Source organism: Littorina saxatilis, linkage group LG15 (genome assembly GCF_037325665.1).
Source record: "Littorina saxatilis isolate snail1 linkage group LG15, US_GU_Lsax_2.0, whole genome shotgun sequence".
NCBI classification, from domain to species: Eukaryota; Metazoa; Mollusca; class Gastropoda; order Littorinimorpha; family Littorinidae; genus Littorina; species Littorina saxatilis.
The window spans coordinates 9,392,694-9,413,417 of NC_090259.1; the positions used below are offsets into that span (position 1 = coordinate 9,392,694).

Sequence of the window (20,724 nt, forward strand, 5' to 3'; positions counted from 1 at the left end):
GATGGCAGAATTGAAAGTGTGAGATATCCTGATGTTTCACAATTTATGCTGCATAATTCAGCCCCATAGGCGCTTGAATTTTAGGTGGAGTTGGGTTTTTTTTCAGCCCAAACCAGTAACCCCCACATGGTTTTCATGTCCCTTTCTGAGAGACTTCAAGAAGTTTCAATTTGACGTCATGATTAGCCTGCCGCATTAGCAAGTATGAAAACACGTCATCGATGACACATTTTAAGACAGAGAGAGAGAGAGAGAGAGAGAGAGAGAGAGAGAGAGAGAGAGAGAGAGAGAGAGAGAGAGAGAGAGAGAATCATGTACACACAGATGGACGACTTCGCTTGGGGTATGTACTGCCCGGCAGTACACATCTACTTTATTATTTTGTATTCAAGTGTTTTGAAAAATCACTTGGGTCACTCACGCACAGAAGGAAGACAGACACACACACTGACAGACATTGATACACTACACACACACACACACACACACACACTTTTCTCTCTCACACACAATCACAAAGCCCTTTACCCAACTTTAACGTGCCCCCCCCCCCCCCACACACTCTAGCATTACAAACAAACAAACAAGCAACAAAAAAAAGTCAAACTGGAAACCACAATAGACTCGACTTAAAATGCATACGCAACCAATCAGAGCGTAGCGGTTTTTTTTGCGTGGGAAAAACACCCTGCAGACGCCACGTATTCAGTGAAGCGTAACATGTCACACAGGTGTGCACGAATGGCTAATCACCTCCGTTCATTCTTGACATAATTACAGGTGTTGCTCGCGCAAATTATTTGTTATTAGCCACTTACGCTCCATCCAGAACTGCATTTGTTTCCTCACCCGTTTGAACTGCTTGGCTGAATTCATTGATCGGGTTAAAACCGTTACACACGGACACGGCTCAACGTGCGTCGTAAGCTTAACATGTTTGTTTGTGTCTTAGCCAGTATTTATGTAGAAATCATCTCTGCATTGTGTTCCTAATTTGCGATTTAAAACTGCTCCTATTTAATACAAGCAAACACACACACACACACACACACACACACACACACACACACACACACACACACACACACACACACACACACAGAAAGAACCACACGTGACCTCAGTTTTATTATAGATGTTGTAGTTGACAAATCAGAACCGCGACTGTCACTTGGAGCAAACCGCGCACGTGACAACTTTGTTGTTGACATAGGGCGAGCACGGGAGGCTGCCGCACTGAGTCACAGTGAAGAACAACAGAACTCCGTTTTCATTGGCATCACCGTGCACAGTGTTTTCCAGCTTAGAGTCCACACAAATGTACTCAGAACCAGCAGTGTTGTCGTTTTGTCCCGCCATGAGGAAGCCGGAGTACTGCAGGTGCCAGCCAGGCGTACAGACGTTGGTCCCGGGGATCATGACTGTCGTTGATAGCGTGGATCGACACACGGCACACACCGGGTCTTTGTTGTTGTGAGAGTCGGAAGTTTGGTACTCACCACCGTACAGATAGGCCCAGTTGCCTGAGACTGCGTGATCGCTCAAGATAGGAGACATGGTCAGACACAGGTAGTTGGTGGCAGCACCGCTATGGTCATACCACGAGCCGCCCACGACGCCCGAGTAGACGGTGTGAGATAGATTGCTGCACGTAGAACTGCCCCCAGTGAACGAAGGTGGAGCTCTGAGCGTCTCGGATAGCCAGGTCCTGCTGTGTGTTGCTGTTCTGCAACGTCTGGATGTTGCCACTGGTCTGGGTCTTGAAAGCGTTGATGTCGGCCCCCATCTCCGTCACACGCTGACTGATGTGACTCACCACCGCTTCCAACGGCCCTCCGTCATCGGAACGAGGAATGACGTCATGGGATGCTGAGTCAGAGGTCTTTCCTGGGAGGGCTGGTTCTGGCTGTGACATATTTGTGGCATGACGCAAGTTCTTGCTTGGAAAGGACTGCGGTGGAACATGTCTGTTTTTCAGTTGCTGAATGGTTCTCCCCTGTTTCAGCAACAAGGCTTCTTGGAAGGACAGCCTGGCACCTTGTTCCTGTAGCAGGCTTTCTTGGTGAGACAGCTTCTGGTCTTGATGCCGAAGGGAATCTTCTTGGTCAGACACTTTCTGCTCTAGCTGACGATGTGAGCGTTCTTGGTCAGATAGTTTCTGTCCCTGTTGTTGCAGCAAGCTTGTCAGGTCGGCTAGCTTAGCGTCTTGTTCTCTGAGCAAGGATGCCCATTTGTCATCTTGTTCTCTCAGCAAAGAGGCCGTTGTTGATTCTTGTTCCCTCAGCAGAGAGGCCAGTTTATCCTCCAGTGGATCCTGCCAGAAAGAAAGACTCATCAGTAAACTTTGATTCTGTCGTTGGTTTTATTAGCTGTGAACGAGTTGCGTCCCTTGGAAGCAGTGAAACACACCTTGCCGCTGATCAGCGGAAACAAGCGATCATTGCGTCATAGTGAATAGGGAGGTCCGATATTATGTTTTGCGATGTTTGCTCAATATGATGCCCTATTCTAAAGAAAATTGTTCATCGGAGATCACTTTTCGCTGCCGCCATTGTCGCTTTCCTGCACTGATCTGTGCCGGCAAGGTGTGTTTGCCTCAGTTGAGAATTGGGGAAAACAATTCAAATGATATTTTAATTTAGTGCTTTTTAATCAAATGACATGTATCACACAAATGACGTTGCAAAAAGTGATAAAAACTCAGTTTTTCATTGACGGAACTGACGCTGTACGCAAACTTAAACTATGAATTGGGCCACCGGGCTGATCAACACGAGAGCAAATCGATCGTACTCACGTTTTGGGTGGTTGCGGTGTCTGGCACTTGTTCAGCAAGTCCCTGACATTGGCAGGAAAAGACGACGAAGAGAATGGCAACGACCAGCATGATGCCAGTGTGTGTTCAGTGAAGACTGTCGCTGTCAGAGTGAAAGACAGAGATCTTGTGGCACCATTCCACCAAGCTTAAAGGTGCTGTCTTCCCGTGTACACGATCATGTTCTTCACCACGGGTCTGTCCAGGATTGTGGGGGGGATAAGGCAATCATTCAATCTGGACATATGCAACAGACACGTCAACAGCCTGGCTGCTTTTCGCGCAGAGTGGGAACTTTTTGTTGAATTATTTTCGTTTCTGAAACCAATGTCAATCAGATAAAAATAAAAATGGGAAAACAAATAAGTTTCGCTTGGCAGAAAGATTGCAGCTAGGCCAGGGATCGCGAACCGGCACGGTTGGCTTAGTGGTAAGGCGTCCGCCCCGTGATCGGGAGGTCGTGGGTTCGAACCCCGGCCGGGTCATACCTAAGACTTTAAAATTGGCAATCTAGTGGCTGCTCCGCCTGGCGTCTGGCATTATGGGGTTAGTGCTAGGACTGGTTGGTCCGGTGTCAGAATAATGTGACTGGGTGAGACATGAAGCCTGTGTTGCGACTTCTGTCTTGTGTGTAGCGCACGTTTATGTCAAAGCAGCACCGCCCTGATATGGCCCTTCGTGGTCGGCTAGGCGTTAAGCAAACAAACAAACAAACAAACAAACAGGGATCGCGCTAGATTGATAACAGACACATCATGGAGCATACTGATTTTTGGCTATCTTTTATAAAAGAGGATTTTATTCAATGCCAGTGCTGCAATAATCACAAAACGGCAGCTTCTACGTTTAATGTGTTTGAAAGCCGAGGGCAGGCATTAATTTTTTCAATTTAGGAGAACATTTGGCTCATTACTATTGTGCATGCACGCACTCACGCACGTATATATATACACACGCACACACACACACACACACACACACACACATACACACACACACACATAAACAACGCTTCAGCGAGATTTCAAATGCGTCAAATACGCAAACATTGTGCGTCAGTGTGATCCTCGCCAGACTTGTTACAATCTGTGTGGATGTGTCCAAGCGAACGGGTCATTTTATTTCAGGTGAAAGCTTGCATGGATCTATGGAGGTGTCCGCCATTGTAAACACTGGAAGGAATGAAGCTTTTGGTATATGTGTCCAGGTGAAAGGATTCTCTTCTTTCAGGTGAAAGCTTGCATGGATCTATGGAGGTGTCCGCCATTGTAAACACTGGAAGGAATGAAGCTCTTGGTATATGTGTCCAGGTGAAAGGATTCTCTTCTTTCAGGTGAAAGCTTGCATGGATCTATGGAGGTGTCCGCCATTGTAAACACTGGAAGGAATGAAGCGTTTGGTATATGTGAGAGAGAGAGAGAGAGAGAGAGAGAGAGAGAGAGAATCATGTACACACAGATGGACGACTTCGCTTGGGGTATGTACTGCCCGGCAGTACACATCTACTTTATTATTATACACAATAATAATGTGCCAATTTTTCTCCTAAATTGAAAATTGCATGCCCTCGGCTTTCAAACACATTAAACGCATAAGAAAAATCCTCTATTGATAAAAGGTTGTTCAAATAGCCAAAAGTCAGTACGCTGCATGACGTGCCTTCTGTGACGTCGTTGCGTGTTCCTAAATCGTTTTTGTTTTGTTTTTACATTTAGTCAAGTTTTGACTAAATGTTTTAACTGTGACAGGGGAGGCTACCGCTCCTTTCACAGCAGACTCTGCACCCGAGTTGTTGGCCTTTAAAAGTCAACACCAGTGGATTGTAGAATTGGTTTAAACATAAGTTTATTTTAACAAAGGTTACAATCATGACATGTATACAAAGTTCACAGAAACAGCAACAAGCTAGAAGCTTATAGTGGTGTTCCTGCATGACAGTACAACATAAGGCGGTAACGGCTGAAAAATTTGTCTCAATAAACCAAATCTATTAATAACGTAATGAACGTTGCATAATGATGATAAAGAAAGACAGTAAAGGAAGGAAGGAGGGAAAGAAGATGAATAAAAGAAGAGGGATGGGTAGGAGATGTGCAGAAGTTAAAGTTGTTGTCCGGCTTGTAGAGCATTTATTCTGATTTACCCAAAGCGGCCTGAACGTTTAATGAACGAGTGTACGGTGGAAAAAAATTTCCTGTTCAAATCTGAGGAATACTGTCTGTCTCCAGTGATTGGAGAGGGTACAGTTTAAATGAAAAGCAAGCAAACATGAAAAGAAAATTGTAGAATTCTGTTTGTGATGGGGTCTGGTGGTTTCCGATTGTCTGTATGTTCATGGAAACCTTCGGTTTTGCATAACAGTTTTTATAGGGCTAAGAAATTAGCCCTAACATTTTCAATCCTGTTTGATTGCACTTCGCTTCCCGAGGTGATCGTAGTGTTTCGGCACTCGGTTACATCTGGCGCTGCGAGCAGGATGGGACTCGGCATGATATGTTCAGGTAATGGCATAATATGACCACTGAACATTTTCGTGCTGTTCCCATTCTGCGAACTTGGGATGGACAGTGGTCCCCCGGTTCGGAACTTCGGGACGAAGTTCATTTCAAACGGGGGCGATTGTGACAGGGGAGGCTACCGCTCCTTTCACAGCAGACTCTGCACCCGAGTTGTTGGCCTTTAAGTCAACACCTGTGGATTGTAGAGTTCTGTTTGTGATGGGGTCTGGTGGTTTCCGATTGTCTGTATGTTCATGGAAACCTTCGGGTTTGCATAACAGTTTTTATAGGGCTAAGAAATTAGCCCTAACATTTTCAATCCTGTTTGATTGCACTTCGCTTCCCGAGGTGATCGTAGTGTTTCGGCACTCGGTTACATCTGGCGCTGCGAGCAGGATGGGACTCGGCATGATATGTTCAGGTAATGGCATAATATGACCACTGAACATTTTCGTGCTGTTCCCATTCTGCGAACTTGGGATGGACAGTGGTCCCCCGGTTCGGAACTTCGCGACGAAGTTCATTTCAAACGGGGGCGATTGTGACAGGGGAGGCTACCGCTCCTTTCACAGCAGACTCTGCACCCGAGTTGTTGGCCTTTAAGTCAACACCTGTGGATTGTAGAGTTCTGTTTGTGATGGGGTCTGGTGGTTTCCGATTGTCTGTATGTTCATGGAAACCTTCGGGTTTGCATAACAGTTTTTATAGGGCTAAGAAATTAGCCCTAACATTTTCAATCCTGTTTGATTGCACTTCGCTTCCCGAGGTGATCGTAGTGTTTCGGCACACGGTTACATAACATAGAGGGGGGAATCGAGACGAGGGTCGTGGTGTATGTGTGTGTGTGTGTCTGTGTGTGTGTGTAGAGCGATTCAGACTAAACTACTGGGCCGATCTTTATGACATTTGACATGAGAGTTCCTGGGTATGATATCCCGGGATGTGTTTTTCTTTTTTTCGATAAATACCTTTGATGACGTCATATCCGGCTTTTTGTAAAAGTTGAGGCGGCACTGTCACACCCTCATTTTTCAATTAAATTGATTGAAATTTTGGCAAATCAATCTTCGACGAAGGCCGGACTTTGGTATTGTATTTCAGCTTGGTGGCTTAAAAACTAATGAGTGAGTTTGGTCATTAAAAATCGGAAACTTGTAATTAAAATTATTTTTTTGTTAAACGATCCAAAAACAATTTCATCTTATTCTTCGTCATTTTTTGATTCCAAAAACATATACATATGTTATATTTGGATTAAAAACAAGCTCTGAAAATTAAAAATATAAAAATTATGATCAAAATTAAATTTCCGAAATCGTTTTAAAAACTATTTCATCTTATTCCTTGTCGGTTCCTGATTCAAAAAACATGTAGATATGATATGTTTGGATTAAAAACACGCTCAGAAAGTTAAAACGAAGAGAGGTAGGGGAAGGGCTCCTAATATGGACCGCTTTTTGTTTCATGCTGATAACTAGCTTGTTTTCTTGCGAAGAAGTTTCACTCTTAGGTTAACCGTTAAGCCTAATTTGAGTGAATTAGCTATCATAGTCATTCCGTAAAAATTAAATACAGAAAAAATCACGAATGGTCCATATTAGGAGCATGGACCAGTGAAGAGGCCTTCATGAATCACTGTAAAAAGCCACCTATACTTCAAAATAACATGATACAACTTAGTGTGTAGCCTGTAGGTCAGACTGTTTCAAATATGCTATAAATGTATATGTTTTGGGTTGATGAGAGCATTATTTGAAGCACACCAGGAAACTTAACAAGCTTATCCAAAACAGAGTGAAAATAAGTGGAAATATCAACTTCCACGAAAAGAAGACTTTTTGTTTTATTTGTTTTAAATCTGGAGGGCTAGTTATAGGTTATTTTCAGCAAGCTTCTTAATGAATTAATTAAAATAGCCTTTAGCTTTTATTTTCTTCGATTTGTTGAAGGTGGTCCATATTAGGGGACACACACATACTTTGTTATTTTGCTATTATTTTGTGTTTGCAGTAGAAACTCGGGATCAACACTGGTAAAATGTAACAAGCACGGTCTTAGCTGTCATGTATAGCCATTTTTGTGTGATAAAAGCTTTGGCTGTGGACAGAAACGAGTCCGTTTTAGGCGGCAAATTTAGAGTGAACGCTGCCAAAAGTCAAAAAAAGCGAAAAAGCCTAACGGTTTTGAGGTTTGTGTTTCTGCAACTGTTTTGACATGTGAAACGTATCCAGAGAGGATGAATAAAGCGAATGAAAGTGTTTTGAGCGGTCTAGCGCCGTTAGTTTGTCAGAACCGTAGGTGGTCCATATTAGGAGCCGGTCCATATCAGGAGCCCTTTCCCTACAGTAAAGCGTGCTATGAAGCACAGCGCAACCGCTGCCGCGCCAAACAGGCTCGTCACTTTCACTGCCTTTTGCACTAGCGGCGGACTACGTTCAGTTTCATTCTGTGAGTTCCACAGCTTGACTAAATGTAGTAATTTCGCCTTACGCGACTTGTTTGTTTCTCATTTTTGTTGTTGTCTGTTATCAAGCTAGCGCCGCGATCCCTGGCCTAGCTGCAATCTGTGACGAGCGGAATTTGTTTGCCCATTTTGTATTTTTATCAGATTGATAATGGTGTCAGTAACGAAATTAATTCAACAAAAAGTTCCCACTCTTCGCGAAAAGCAGTCAGGCTGTTGACGGGTCTGTTGCATATTTCCATATTGCCAGATAAGTTTACGTTATTGTTTGTCTGTGCACTTAAAAGACCGTTGGGTCGATATATTTGTGAATGTATTGTTTTGTCAATAACAAACGTTCCAACAACCTAGGGGAAGGGCCCCTAATATGGACCACTTTTTGTTTATTGCTGATAACTAGCTTGTTTTCTTGCGAAGAAGTTTCATTTTGTGGTTGGTAGTCCTTCTCTCTTAGTTTAACAGTTAGGCCTAATTAGAGTGAAATAGCTTTGATAGACCTTCAGCAAAAATTAAATACAGAAAAAAATCACAAATGGTCCATATTAGGAGCCTGGGCGCCCAATATGGACCAGTGAAGCGGCCTTCACGAATCACTGTAAAAAGCCCCCTATACTTCAAAATAACATGATACAACTTAGTGTGCAAGTCAGACTAATTCAAATATGCTTTAGATTTAGCTTTTTCGGGTTGATGAGAGCATTATTTGAAGCACACCAGGAAACTGAAGAAGCTTATCAAAAACAGAGTGAAAATAAGTGAAATTATCAACTTCCCAAAAAAAGAGACTATTTGTTATATTTTTTTGAAATCTCGAGGGCTAGTTATAGGTTATTTTCAGCAAGCTTCTTAATGAATTAATTAAAATTGCCTTTAGTTTTTATTTTCTTCGATTTGTTGAAGGGGGTCCATATTAGGGGACTCACACATACTTTGAGGTTTTGCTGTTATATTGTTTGTTTGCAGTAGAAACTCGGGGTACACACTGTTAAAATGTAACAAATCCTGTCTTAGCTGTCATATATAGCCATTTTTGTGTTATGAAAGCTTTGGCTGTGGACAGAAACGAGTCTGTTTTAGGCGGCAAATTTAGAGTGAACGCTGCCAAAAGTGAAAAAAGCGAAAAAGCCTAACAGTTTTGAGGTTTGTGTTTCTGCAACTGTTTTGACATGTGCAACTTATCCAGAGAGGGTGAATAAAGCGAATGAAACTGTTTTGAGCGCTCTAGCGCCGTTAGTTTGTCAGAACAGGACGTGGTCCATATTAGGAGCCGGTCCATATTAGGAGCCTTTCCCCTACCTTTCTTGTTTTTTGATTATGTCCAGATTGAATGATTGCCTTATCACACGCACAATCCTAGACAGACCCGTGGTAAAGAACATGATCGTGTACACGGGAAGACAGCATCTTTAAGCTTGGTGGAATGGTGCCACAAGATCTCTGTCTTTCACTCTGACAGCGACAGTCTTGAACACACGCTGGCATCATGCTGGTCGTTGCCATTCCCTTCGTCGTCTTTTCCTGCCAATGTCTGGGATTTGCTAAACAAGTGCCAGACACCGCAACCACCCAAAACGTGAGTACGATCGATTTGCTCTCGTGCTGATCAGCCCGGTGGCCCAATTCATAGTTTAAGTTTGCGTACAGCGTCAGTTCCGTAAATGAAAAACTGAGGTTTTATCACTTTGTGCAACGTCATTTGTGTGATACATGTCATTTGATTAAAAAGCACTAAATTAAAATATCATTTGAATTGTTATCCCCAATTCTCAACTGAGGCAAACACATCTTGCCGCTGATCAGTGGAAGAAAGCGATAATGGCGGCAGTGAAAAGTGATCTCAGATTAACCTTTTTCTTCTAAAATATAGGGCATCATATTGAGCAAACATCGCAAAACATATATCAGACCTCATTGTTCACTATGACGCAGTGATCGCGTGTCTTACCTGATCAGCGGCAAGGTGTTTCGCTGCTTCCAAGGGACGCAACTCGTTCACGCCAATAAAACCAACGACTCTGACAGAATCAAAGTTTACTGATGAGCCTTGCTTTCTGGCAGGATCCACTGGAGGATAAACTGGCCTCTCTGCTGAGGACACAAGATGATAAACTGGCCTCTTTGCCGAGGGAACAAGAATCTACAACGCCCTCCCTGCTGAGAGAACAAGACGATAAATGGGCTTCCTTGCTCAGAGAACAAGACGCTAAGCTAGCCGACCTGACAAGCTTGCTGCAACAACAGGGACAGAAACTATCTGACCAAGAACATCTGCTTCTTAAACAAGAACAGAAATTATCATACCAAGAACGCTCGCATCGTCAACTGGAGCAGAAAGTGTCTGACCAAGAAGACTTACGTCGGCATCAAGACCAGAAGCTGTCTCACCAAAAAAGCCTGCTCCAGGAACAAGGCGCTTTGTTGCACCAGCGGGGGAGATCCATTCAGCAACAGAAAACCAGACATGCCCCACCCCAGTCCTTTCCAAGCGAGAACTTCCGTCATGCCACAGATATGTCACAGTCCGAAACACCCCTCCTAGGAAAGACCTCTGACTCAGCATCCCATGACGTCATTCCTCGTTCTGAAGACGAAGAGCCGTTGCAAGCGGTGGTGAGTCAAATTACTCAGCGGGTGACGGAGATGGGGGCCGACATCCAGGTCTTCAAGACACAGACTGTGAACGATATCAACGCCTTGAAGATACAGACCAGTGGCGACATACAGACGTTGCAGAACAGCAGCAGACAGCAGGACCTGGCTATCCAAGACGCTCAGAGTTCCACCTTCGTTCACTGGGGCAGTTCCACGTGCAGCAATCTCTCTCACACCGTCTACTCGGGCGTCGTGGGCGGCTCGTGGTATCTGCATACCGGTGCTGCCATCAACTACCTGTGTCTGACAATGTCTCCTGTCTTCAGCGATCTCGTAGTCTCGGTCAACGCGGCACATCTGTACGGTGGTGAGTACAAAACCTACGACTCTCATCAGAACAAAGACCCGGTGTGTGCCGTGTGTCGACCCTCGCTGTCCACGACAGTCATGATCCCCGGGACAAACGTCTGCACACCTGGCTGGCACCTACAGTACTCCGGCTTCCTTATGGCGGGACACTCCAGCTTCGTTATGGAGGGACACTACGACAACACTGCTGGTTCTGAGTACATCTGTGTGGACTCTAGGCTGGAGAACAACGTTCGTGGGGATGCTGATGAAGACGGCAAACTGTTGTACTACACTGTGACTCGTTGCGGCAGCCTGCCTTGCACGCCCTATGTCAACAACAAAGTTGTCACGTGCGCGGTTTGCTCCAAGTGACAGTCGCGGTTCTGATTTGTCAGTCACAACATCTGGAGTAAAACTGATGTCAGGTGTGGTTCTGTGTGTGTGTGTGTGTGTGTGTGTGTGTGTGTGTGTGTGTGTGTGTGTGTGTGTGTGTGTGTGTGTGTATGTGTGTGAATGTGTGTGTGTGTGTGTATGAGTGTATGTGGGTGTGGGTGTGTGTGTGTGTGTGTGTGTGTGGGTGTGTGTGTGTGTGTGTGTGTGTGTGTGTGTGTGTGGGTGTGTGTGGGTGTGTGTGTGTATCTGTGTGTGTGTGTGTGTGTCTGTGTGTGTGTGTGTGTGTGTGTGTGTGTTTGTGTTTGTGTGTGTTTGTGTGTGTAGTGTGTGTGTGCTTAGTTGTGAGTTTGCTTGTGTGTTTGCTGGGTGCAGTTTTAGGAGTAGTTTTAACTCGCAAATGAGGAACCAAATGCAAAAATGAATGTACACAAACACACACACACACACACACACACACACACACACACACACACACACGCACGCACGTACGCACGCACGCACGCACGTATACCTGCCACTCACGCACGCACGCCAATGACAAGCACTTATTTTCCAAGGAACAAAACGTTTATGCTTTTTCATGAAGGTTATGAGAAATGCACAATCTGCTAAGAGAACAATACTCTGCTTATCTCTGAAAAATAGGTTTTTCAAACGACAAACAAAAACAGAAAAAATATAACACGGCGTTAAAGAAGCCTCCCTTTCTAGTACTGATGTGTCCAAGCTTTCACCTGAAAGAAGAGAATCCTTTCACCTGGACACATATACCAAGAGCTTCATTCCTTCCAGTGTTTACAATGGCGGACACCTCCATAGATCCATGCAAGCTTTCACCTGAAAGAAGAGAATCCTTTCACCTGGACACATATACCAAAAGCTCCATTCCTTCCAGTGTTTACAATGGCGGACACCTCCATAGATCCATGCAAGCTTTCACCTGAAAGAAGAGAATCCTTTCACCTGGACACATATACCAAAAGCTCCATTCCTTCCAGTGTTTACAATGGCGGACACCTCCATAGATCCATGCAAGCTTTCACCTGAAATAAAATGACCCGTTCGCTTGCACACATCCACACATTCTAAAAAGTATAGCGAGGATCACACTGACGCACCATGTTTGTGTATTTGACGCATTTTAAAACTCGCTGAAGCGTTGCTTGTGTGTGTGTGTGTGTGTGTGTGTGTGTGTGTGTGTGTGTGTGTGTGTGTGTGTGTGAGTGTGAGGGTGTGTGTGTGTTTGCTTGTGTGTTTGCTTTGTGTTTGCTTGTGTGTGTGCTTGTTATTAAATAAAAGCAGTTTTAAATTGCAAATTAGGAACACAATGCAGAGATGAGTCTACATTAATACCTGCTAAGAACAAACATCTTAAGCTTACGACACACGTTGAGCCGTGTCCGTGTGTAATGGTTTTAAACCAAACAATTCAGCCAAACAGTTCAAACAGATGAGAAAACAAATGCAGAGATGGAGCGTACGTGGCTAATAAATAGTTTGCGCAAGTTTCGATTTCTTCGAATGATTTATTTCTCCTGTGTATCACACATTCCGAAGACGAGTCGCCGCGGCCTGGTTTTTGTTTGTTTATCATACACAATTATCAAGGACGTTATTTTTTCATTAAATGCTCAAGAACAAAGCGTATTTATCAGCATCATTAATAAAAACATAGTGTACTGGTCATGCAGATTAACTTTGTGTTGATGTTACTGAGTTTTCGTATTTCTCTGTGATGCTTTGTTTGGTGGGTACTGCTGGGTGTCTGTCATACATCGTCATTCCCTTGAGGTTTTTGTATTTCTCTGTGATGCTTTGTTTGGTGGGTACTGCTGGGTGTCTGTCATACATCGTCATTCCCTTGAGGTTTTTGTATTTCTCTGTGATGCTTTGTTTGGTGGGTACTGCCTGGTGTCTGTCATACATCGTCATTCCCTTGAGGTTTTTGTATTTCTCTGTGATGCCTTGTTTGGTGGGTACTGCTGGGTGTCTGTGCTACATCGTCATTCCCTTGAGGTTTTTGTACTTTTCTGTGATGCTGTGTTTGGTGGGTACTGCTGGGTGTCTGTCATACATCGTCATTCCCTTGAGGTTTTTGTATTTCTCTGTGATGCTTTGTTTGGTGGGTACTGCTGGGTGTCTGTCATACATCGTCATTCCCTTGAGGTTTTTGTATTTCTCTGTGGTGCTTTGTTTGGTGGGTACTGCTGGGTGGCTGTCATACATCGTCATTCCCTTGAGGTTTTTGTATTTCTCTGTGATGCTTTGTTTGGTGGGTACTGCTGGGTGTCTGTCATACATCGTCATTCCCTTGAGGTTTTTGTATTTCTCTGTGGTGCTTTGTTTGGTGGGTACTGCTGGGTGTCTGTCATACATCGTCATTCCCTTGAGGTTTTTGTATTTCTCTGTGATGCTTTGTTTGGTGGGTACTGCTGGGTGGCTGTCATACATCGTCATTCCCTTGAGTTTTTTGTATTTCTCTGTGGTGCTTTGTTTGGTGGGTACTGCTGGGTGTCTGTCATACATCGTCATTCCCTTGAGGTTTTTGTATTTCTCTGTGATGCTTTGTTTGGTGGGTACTGCTGGGTGGCTGTCATACATCGTCATTCCCTTGAGTTTTTTGTATTTCTCTGTGGTGCTTTGTTTGGTGGGTACTGCTGGGTGTCTGTCATACATCGTCATTCCCTTGAGGTTTTTGTATTTCTCTGTGATGCTTTGTTTGGTGGGTACTGCTGGGTGTCTGTCATACATCGTCATTCCCTTGAGGTTTTTGTATTTCTCTGTGGTGCTTTGTTTGGTGGGTACTGCTGGGTGTCTGTCATACATCGTCATTCCCTTGAGGTTTTTGTATTTCTCTGTGATGCTTTGTTTGGTGGGTACTGCTGGGTGTCTGTCATACATCGTCATTCCCTTCAGGTTTTTGTATTTCTCTGTGATGCTTTGTTTGGTGGGTACTGCTGGGTGTCTGTGCTACATCGTCATTCCCTTGAGGTTTTTGTATTTCTCTGTGATGCTTTGTTTGGTGGGTACTGCCTGGTGTCTGTCATACATCGTCATTCCCTTGAGGTTTTTGTATTTCTCTGTGATGCTTTGTTTGGTGGGTACTGCCTGGTGTCTGTCATACATCGTCATTCCCTTGAGGTTTTTGTATTTCTCTGTGATGCTTTGTTTGGTGGGTACTGCTGGGTGTCTGTCATACATCGTCATTCCCTTGAGGTTTTTGTATTTCTCTGTGGTGCTTTGTTTGGTGGGTACTGCTGGGTGTCTGTCATACATCGTCATTCCCTTGAGTTTTTTGTATTTCTCTGTGGTGCTTTGTTTGGTGGGTACTGCTGGGTGTCTGTCATACATCGTCATTCCCTTGAGTTTTTTGTATTTCTCTGTGGTGCTTTGTTTGGTGGGTACTGCTGGGTGTCTGTCATACATCGTCATTCCATTCAGGTTTTTGTTTTGAGGTGTTTTTGTTTTTGAATTCGCTTTTCTTTTCATCAAAATTCTTTTTTTTTAGTATTCATTTTCTCCGCTTTAATTCAAGGACTGCAACAAAATGTGTGTGCGTGTGTGCACACACGCACGCACGCGAACACACGCATGCACGCACGCAAGCACGAACACACACACGCACGTACGCACGCACACGCAAGCACGAACACACACACACGTACGCACGCACGCACACACACACACCCGCACGCACGCACACATGGATACCTGCACTCACGCTCGCACGCAAAAGACACGCACTTAATTTCCAAAGGTCACAAACTTTTGCATTTACAGGAAGGTTATGAGAAATGCACAAGCTGCTTAGAAAACAATACTCTGCGTATCTCTGAAAATAGTGTTTTTTTAAGAAAACAAAACAGAAAAAATACAACACGGCGTTAAAGAAGCCTCCCTTTTCTAGTACTGATGTGTCCAAGCTTTCACCTGAAAGAAGAGAATCCTTTCACCTGGACACATATACCAAAAGCTTTATTCCTTCCAGTGTTTACAAGACTCAAAGACTCAAAATGTTTACTGTCCTCATAAAAACAAGGAAAATTGCCTTACAGTGTCAGGCGATCACAGACATAAAAACATCACATGTATTAAGAATTAGACGATTGCACTTAAAACTAATAACTCTAGCCCGCTTCATATTTGCTGTAAACTTAGAATTAGAATTGCATTAAAACGCATGTAAACATCCTGAGCGTCTCTCGCAGCACTCACACTTACAGACACACACACAGACCTCCAGACACGCACACACACACACACACACACTCGCACACACACACACACACACACACACACACACACACACACACACACACTCTCTCTCTCACTCTCACTCGCCATCTCTCTCTATCTCAGTTTAACTAAAAGCAATAAAATATATTCAGATTGAGTGGGTAATAATGGCACACAGGCATGATTTAAAAGGTCATGGATAGATAACACATGCGCGTGTATCAAGACCAAGAGCATTCTACAAACTCGTACGCACCCGCACACACACTTGTACACAAACACATACATACACACAGTCACACGATCACAACACACAATGGCGGACACCTCCATAGATCCATGCAAGCTTTCACCTGAAAGAAAAGAATCCTTTCACCTGGACACATATACCAAAAGCTCCATTCCTTCCAGTGTTTACAATGGCGGACACCTCCATAGATCCATGCAAGCTTTCACCAGAGGCCGACACCAGAAAGATGGGCTACACCTGGAGTCAGATAGAAAAGATGGCCCAGGACAGAGGACTCTGGAGAGCTGTTGTTGGCGGCCCATACCCTGACAGGAGTGCCGGGCATTGAGTTGAGTTGAGTTTCACCAGAAAGAAGAGAAACCTTTCACCTGGACACATATACCAAAAGCTCCATTCCTTCCATTGTTTAAAATGGCGGACACCTCCATAGATCCATGCAAGCTTTCACCTGAAGGAAGAGAATCCTTTCACCTGAACACAAGTCATATACCAAAAGCTCCATTCCTTACAGTGTTTACAATGGCGGACACCTCCATAGATCCATGCAAGCTTTCACCTGAAATAAAATGACCCGTTCGCTTGGACACATACACACATTCTAAAGAGTCTAGCAGGTATCACACTGACGCACAATGTTTGCGTATTTGACGCATTTGAAATCTCGCCGAAGCGTTGTTTATGTGTGTGTGTGTGTGTGTGTGTGTGTGTGTGTGTGTGTGTGTGTGTGTGTGTGTGTGTGTGTGTGTGTGTGTGTGTGTACGTGCGTGAGTGCGTGCATGCACAATAGTAATGAGCCAAATGTTCTCCTAAATTGAAAATAATAATGCCTGCCCTCGGCTTTCAAACACATTAAACGTAGAAGCTGCCGTTTTGTGATTATTGCAGCACTGGCATTGAAAAAAATCCTCTTTTATAAAAGATAGCCAAAAGTCAGTATGCTCCATGATGTGTCTGTTATCAATCTAGCGCGATCCCTGTTTGTTTGTTTGTTTGTTTGTTTGTTTGTTTGTTTGCTTAACGCCCAGCCGACCACGAAGGGCCATATCAGGGCGGTGCTGCTTTGACATATAACGTGCGCCACACACAAGACATAAGTCGCAGCACAGGCTTTATGTCTCACCCAGTCACATTATTCTGACACCGGACCAACCAGTCCTAGCACTAACCCCATAATGCCAGACGCCAGGCGGAGCAGCCACTAGATTGCCAATTTTAAAGTCTTAGGTATGACCCGGCCGGGGTTCGAACCCACGACCTCCCGATCACGGGGCGGACGCCTTACCATTAGGCCAACCGTGCCGGTTCGCGATCCCTGGCCATGCTGCAATCTGTGCCAAGCGAAACTTATTTGTTTTCCCATTTTTACATTTAGTCAAGTTTTGACTAAATTTTTTAACATAGAGGGGGAATCGAAACGAGGGTCGTGGTGTGTGTGTGTGTGTGTGTGTGTGTGTGTGTGTGTGTGTGTGTGTGTGTGTGTGTGTGTGTGTGTGTGTGTGTGTGTGTGTGTGTGTCTGTCTGTGCGTGTGTGTGTGTAGAGCGATTCAGACTAAACTACTGGACCGATCTTTATGAAATTTGACATGAGAGTTCCTGGGTATGATATCCCCGGACGTGTTTTTTCATTTTTTCAATAAATACCTTTGATGACGTCATATCCGGCTTTTTGTAAAAGTTGAGGCGGCACTGTCACACCCTCATTTTTTAATCAAATTGATTGAAATTTTGGCAAAGCAATCTTCGACAAAGGCCGGACTTTGGTATTGCATTTCAGCTTGGTGGCTTAAATAATAATTAATGAGTTTGGTCATTAAAAATCGGAAACTTAATTAAAATTATTTTTTTATTAATCGATCGAAAAACAATTTCATCTTATTCTTCGTCATTTTCTGATTCCAAAAACATATACATATGTTATATTTGGATTACAAACAAGCTCTGAAAATTAAAAATATGAAAATTATGATTAAAATTAATTTTCCGAAATCGATTTAAAAACAATTTCATCTTACTCCTTGTGGGTTCCTGATTCCAAAAACATATAAATCTGATATGTTTGGATTAAAAACACGCTCAGAAAGTTAAAACGAAGAGAGGTACAGAAAAGCGTGCTATGCAGCACAGCGCGACCACTACCGCACTATTCTGCATGGCTTGTCGATTTCACTGCCTTTGCCACGAGCGGTGGACTGACGGAACTACGAGTACATGTGGTCTTGGTGAATAAAGCAGTGCGTTCAGTTTCATTCTGTGAGTTCGACAGCTTGACTAAATGTTATTATTTCGCCTTACGCGACTTGTTATTTTTATCTGATTAACAATTGTGTCAGTAACGAAATTAATTCAACAAAAAGTTCCCACTCTGCGCGAAAAGCAGCCAGGCTGTTGACGTGTCTGTTGCATATGTCCATATTGCCAGATAAGTTTACGTTATTGTTTGTCTGTCGATATATTTGTGAATGTATTGTTTTGTCAATAACAAACGTTCCAACAACCTACCTTTCTTGTTTTTTTGATTATGTCCAGATTGAATGATTGCCTTATCCCCCGCACAATCCTAGACAGACCCGTGGTAAAGAACATGATCGTGTACACGGGAAGACAGCACCTTTAAGCTTGGTGGAATGGTGCCACAAGATCTCTGTCTTTCACTCTGACAGCGACAGTCTTGAACACACACTGGCATCATGCTGGTCGTTGCCATTCTCTTCGTCGTCTTTTTCTGCCAATGTCTGGGATTTGCTAAACAAGTGCCAGACACCGCAACCACCCAAAACGTGAGTACGATCGATTTGCTCTCGTGTTGATCAGCCCGGTGGCCCAATTCATAGTTTAAGTTTGGGTACAGCGTCAGTTCCGTAAATGAAAAACTGAGTTTTTATCACTTTTTGCAACGTCATTTGTGTGATACATGTCATTTGATTAAAAAGCGCTAAATTAAAATATCACTTGAATTATTGTTATCCCCAATTCGCAACTGAGGCAAACACACCTTGCCGCTGATCAGTGCAGGAAAGCGATAATGGCGGCAGTGAAAAATGATCTCCGATTAACCTTTTTCTTCTAAAATATAGGGCATCATATTGAGCAAACATCGCAAAACATATATCAGACCTCATTATTCACTATGACGCAGTGATCGCGTGTCTTACCTGATCAGCGGCAAGGTGTTTCACTGCTTCCAAGGGACGCAACTCGTTCACGCCAATAAAACCAACGACACTGACAGAATCAAAGTTTACTGATGAGCCTTGCTTTCTGGCAGGATCCACTGGAGGATAAACTGGCCTCTCTGCTGAGGACACAAGATGATAAACTGGCCTCTTTGCCGAGGGAACAAGAATCTACAACTCCCTCCCTGCTGAGAGAACAAGACGATAAATGGGCTTCCTTGCTCAGAGAACAAGACGCTAAGCTAGCCGACCTGACAAGCTTGCTGCAACAACAGGGACAGAAACTATCTGACCAAGAACATCTGCTTCATAAAGAAGAACAGAAATTATCATTCCAAGAACGCTCGCATCGTCAACTGGAGCAGAAAGTGTCTGACCAAGAAGACTTACTTCGGCATCAAGACCAGAAGCTGTCTCACCAAGAAAGCCTGCTCCAAGAACAAGGCGCTTTGTTGGAACAGCGGGGGAGATCCATTCAGCAACAGAAAACCAGACATGCCCCACCCCAGTCCTTTCCAAGCGAGAACTTCCGTCATGCCACAGATATGTCACAGTCCGAAACACCCCTCCTAGGAAAGACCTCTGACTCAGCATCCCATGACGTCATTCCTCGTTCTGAAGACGAAGAGCCGTTGCAAGCGGTGGTGAGTCAAATTACTCAGCGGGTGACGGAGATGGGGGCCGACATCCAGGTCTTCAAGACACAGACTGTGAACGATATCAACGCCTTGAAGATACAGACCAGTGGCGACATACAGACGTTGCAGAACAGCAGCAGACAGCAGGACCTGGCTATCCAAGACGCTCAGAGTTCCACCTTCGTTCACTGGGGCAGTTCCACGTGCAGCAATCTCTCTCACACCGTCTACTCGGGCGTCGTGGGCGGCTCGTGGTATCTGCGTACTGGTGCTGCCATCAACTACCTGTGTCTGACCATGTCTCCTGTCTTCAGCGATCTCGTAGTCTCGATCAACGCGGCACACCTGTACGGTGGTGAGTACAAAACCTACGACTCTCATCAGAACAAAGACCCGGTGTGTGCCGTGTGTCGACCCTCGCTGTCCACGACAGTCATGATCCCCGGGACCAACGTCTGCACACCTGGCTGGCACCTGCAGTACTCCGGCTTCCTTATGGCGGGACACCACGGGAACACTGCTGGTTCTGAGTTCATCTGTGTGGACTCTAGGCTGGAGAACAACGTTCATGGCGATGCTATTGAAGACAGCAAACTGTTGTACTACACTGTGACGCAGTGCGGCAGCCTGCCTTGCACGCCCTATGTCAACAACAAAGTTGTCACGTGCGCGGTTTGCTCCAAGTGACAGTCGCGGTTCTGATTTGTCAGTCACAACATCTGGAGTAAAACTGATGTCAGGTGTGGTTCTGTGTGTGTGTGTGTGTGTGTGTGTGTGTGTGTGTGTGTGTGTGTGTGTGTGTGTGTGTGTATATGTCAGGTGTGGTTCTGTGTGTGTGTGTGTGTTTGTGTGTGTTTGTGTGTGTAGTGTGTGTGTGCTTAGTTGTGAGTTTGCTTGTGTGTTTGCTGGGTGCAGTTTTAGGAGTAGTTTTAACTCGCAAATGAGGAACCAAATGCAAAAATGAATGTACACAAACACACACACACACACACACACACACACACACACACACGCACGCACGTACGCACGCACGCACGCACGTATACCTGTCACTCACGCACGCACGCCAATGACAAGCACTTATTTTCAAGGAACAAAACGTTTATGCTTGTTCATGAAGGTTATGAGAAATGCACAATCTGCTAAGAGAACAATACTCTGCTTATCTCTGAAAAATAGGTAACACGGCGTTGAAGAAGCCTCCCTTTCTAGTACTGATGTGTCCAAGCTTTCACCTGAAAGAAGAGAATCCTTTCACCTGGACACATATACCAAAAGCTTTATTCCTTCCAGTGTTTACAATGGCGGACACCT

General features: G+C 44.4%; 3 protein-coding genes across 3 annotated transcripts; 2 read left to right on the forward strand and 1 right to left on the reverse strand.

Moving 5' to 3' along the window:
- Positions 1–1,112: 1,112 nt before the first annotated feature.
- On the reverse strand, positions 1,113–2,887 carry LOC138948501 (uncharacterized). The gene is made up of 3 exons (XM_070320055.1): positions 2,798–2,887; positions 1,830–2,314; positions 1,113–1,792 (listed from the first exon to the last, which is right to left on the reverse strand). The coding sequence occupies exons 1-3, from the start codon at positions 2,885–2,887 to the stop codon at positions 1,168–1,170; spliced, it is 1,200 nt and encodes a 399-aa protein (XP_070176156.1). The 3' UTR covers positions 1,113–1,167.
- Positions 2,888–9,165: 6,278 nt separating this feature from the next.
- LOC138948469 (uncharacterized) lies at positions 9,166–11,150 on the forward strand. Its single transcript, XM_070320023.1, has 2 exons — positions 9,166–9,350; positions 9,836–11,150. The coding sequence occupies exons 1-2, from the start codon at positions 9,261–9,263 to the stop codon at positions 11,090–11,092; spliced, it is 1,347 nt and encodes a 448-aa protein (XP_070176124.1). The 5' UTR covers positions 9,166–9,260; the 3' UTR covers positions 11,093–11,150.
- A 7,089-nt stretch (positions 11,151–18,239) lies between these two features.
- Positions 18,240–20,155, forward strand: LOC138948472 (putative leucine-rich repeat-containing protein DDB_G0290503). Its single transcript, XM_070320025.1, has 2 exons — positions 18,240–18,376; positions 18,865–20,155. Exons 1-2 carry the CDS (start codon positions 18,287–18,289, stop codon positions 20,095–20,097), a joined length of 1,323 nt encoding a protein of 440 aa, XP_070176126.1. The 5' UTR covers positions 18,240–18,286; the 3' UTR covers positions 20,098–20,155.
- Positions 20,156–20,724: the final 569 nt, after the last annotated feature.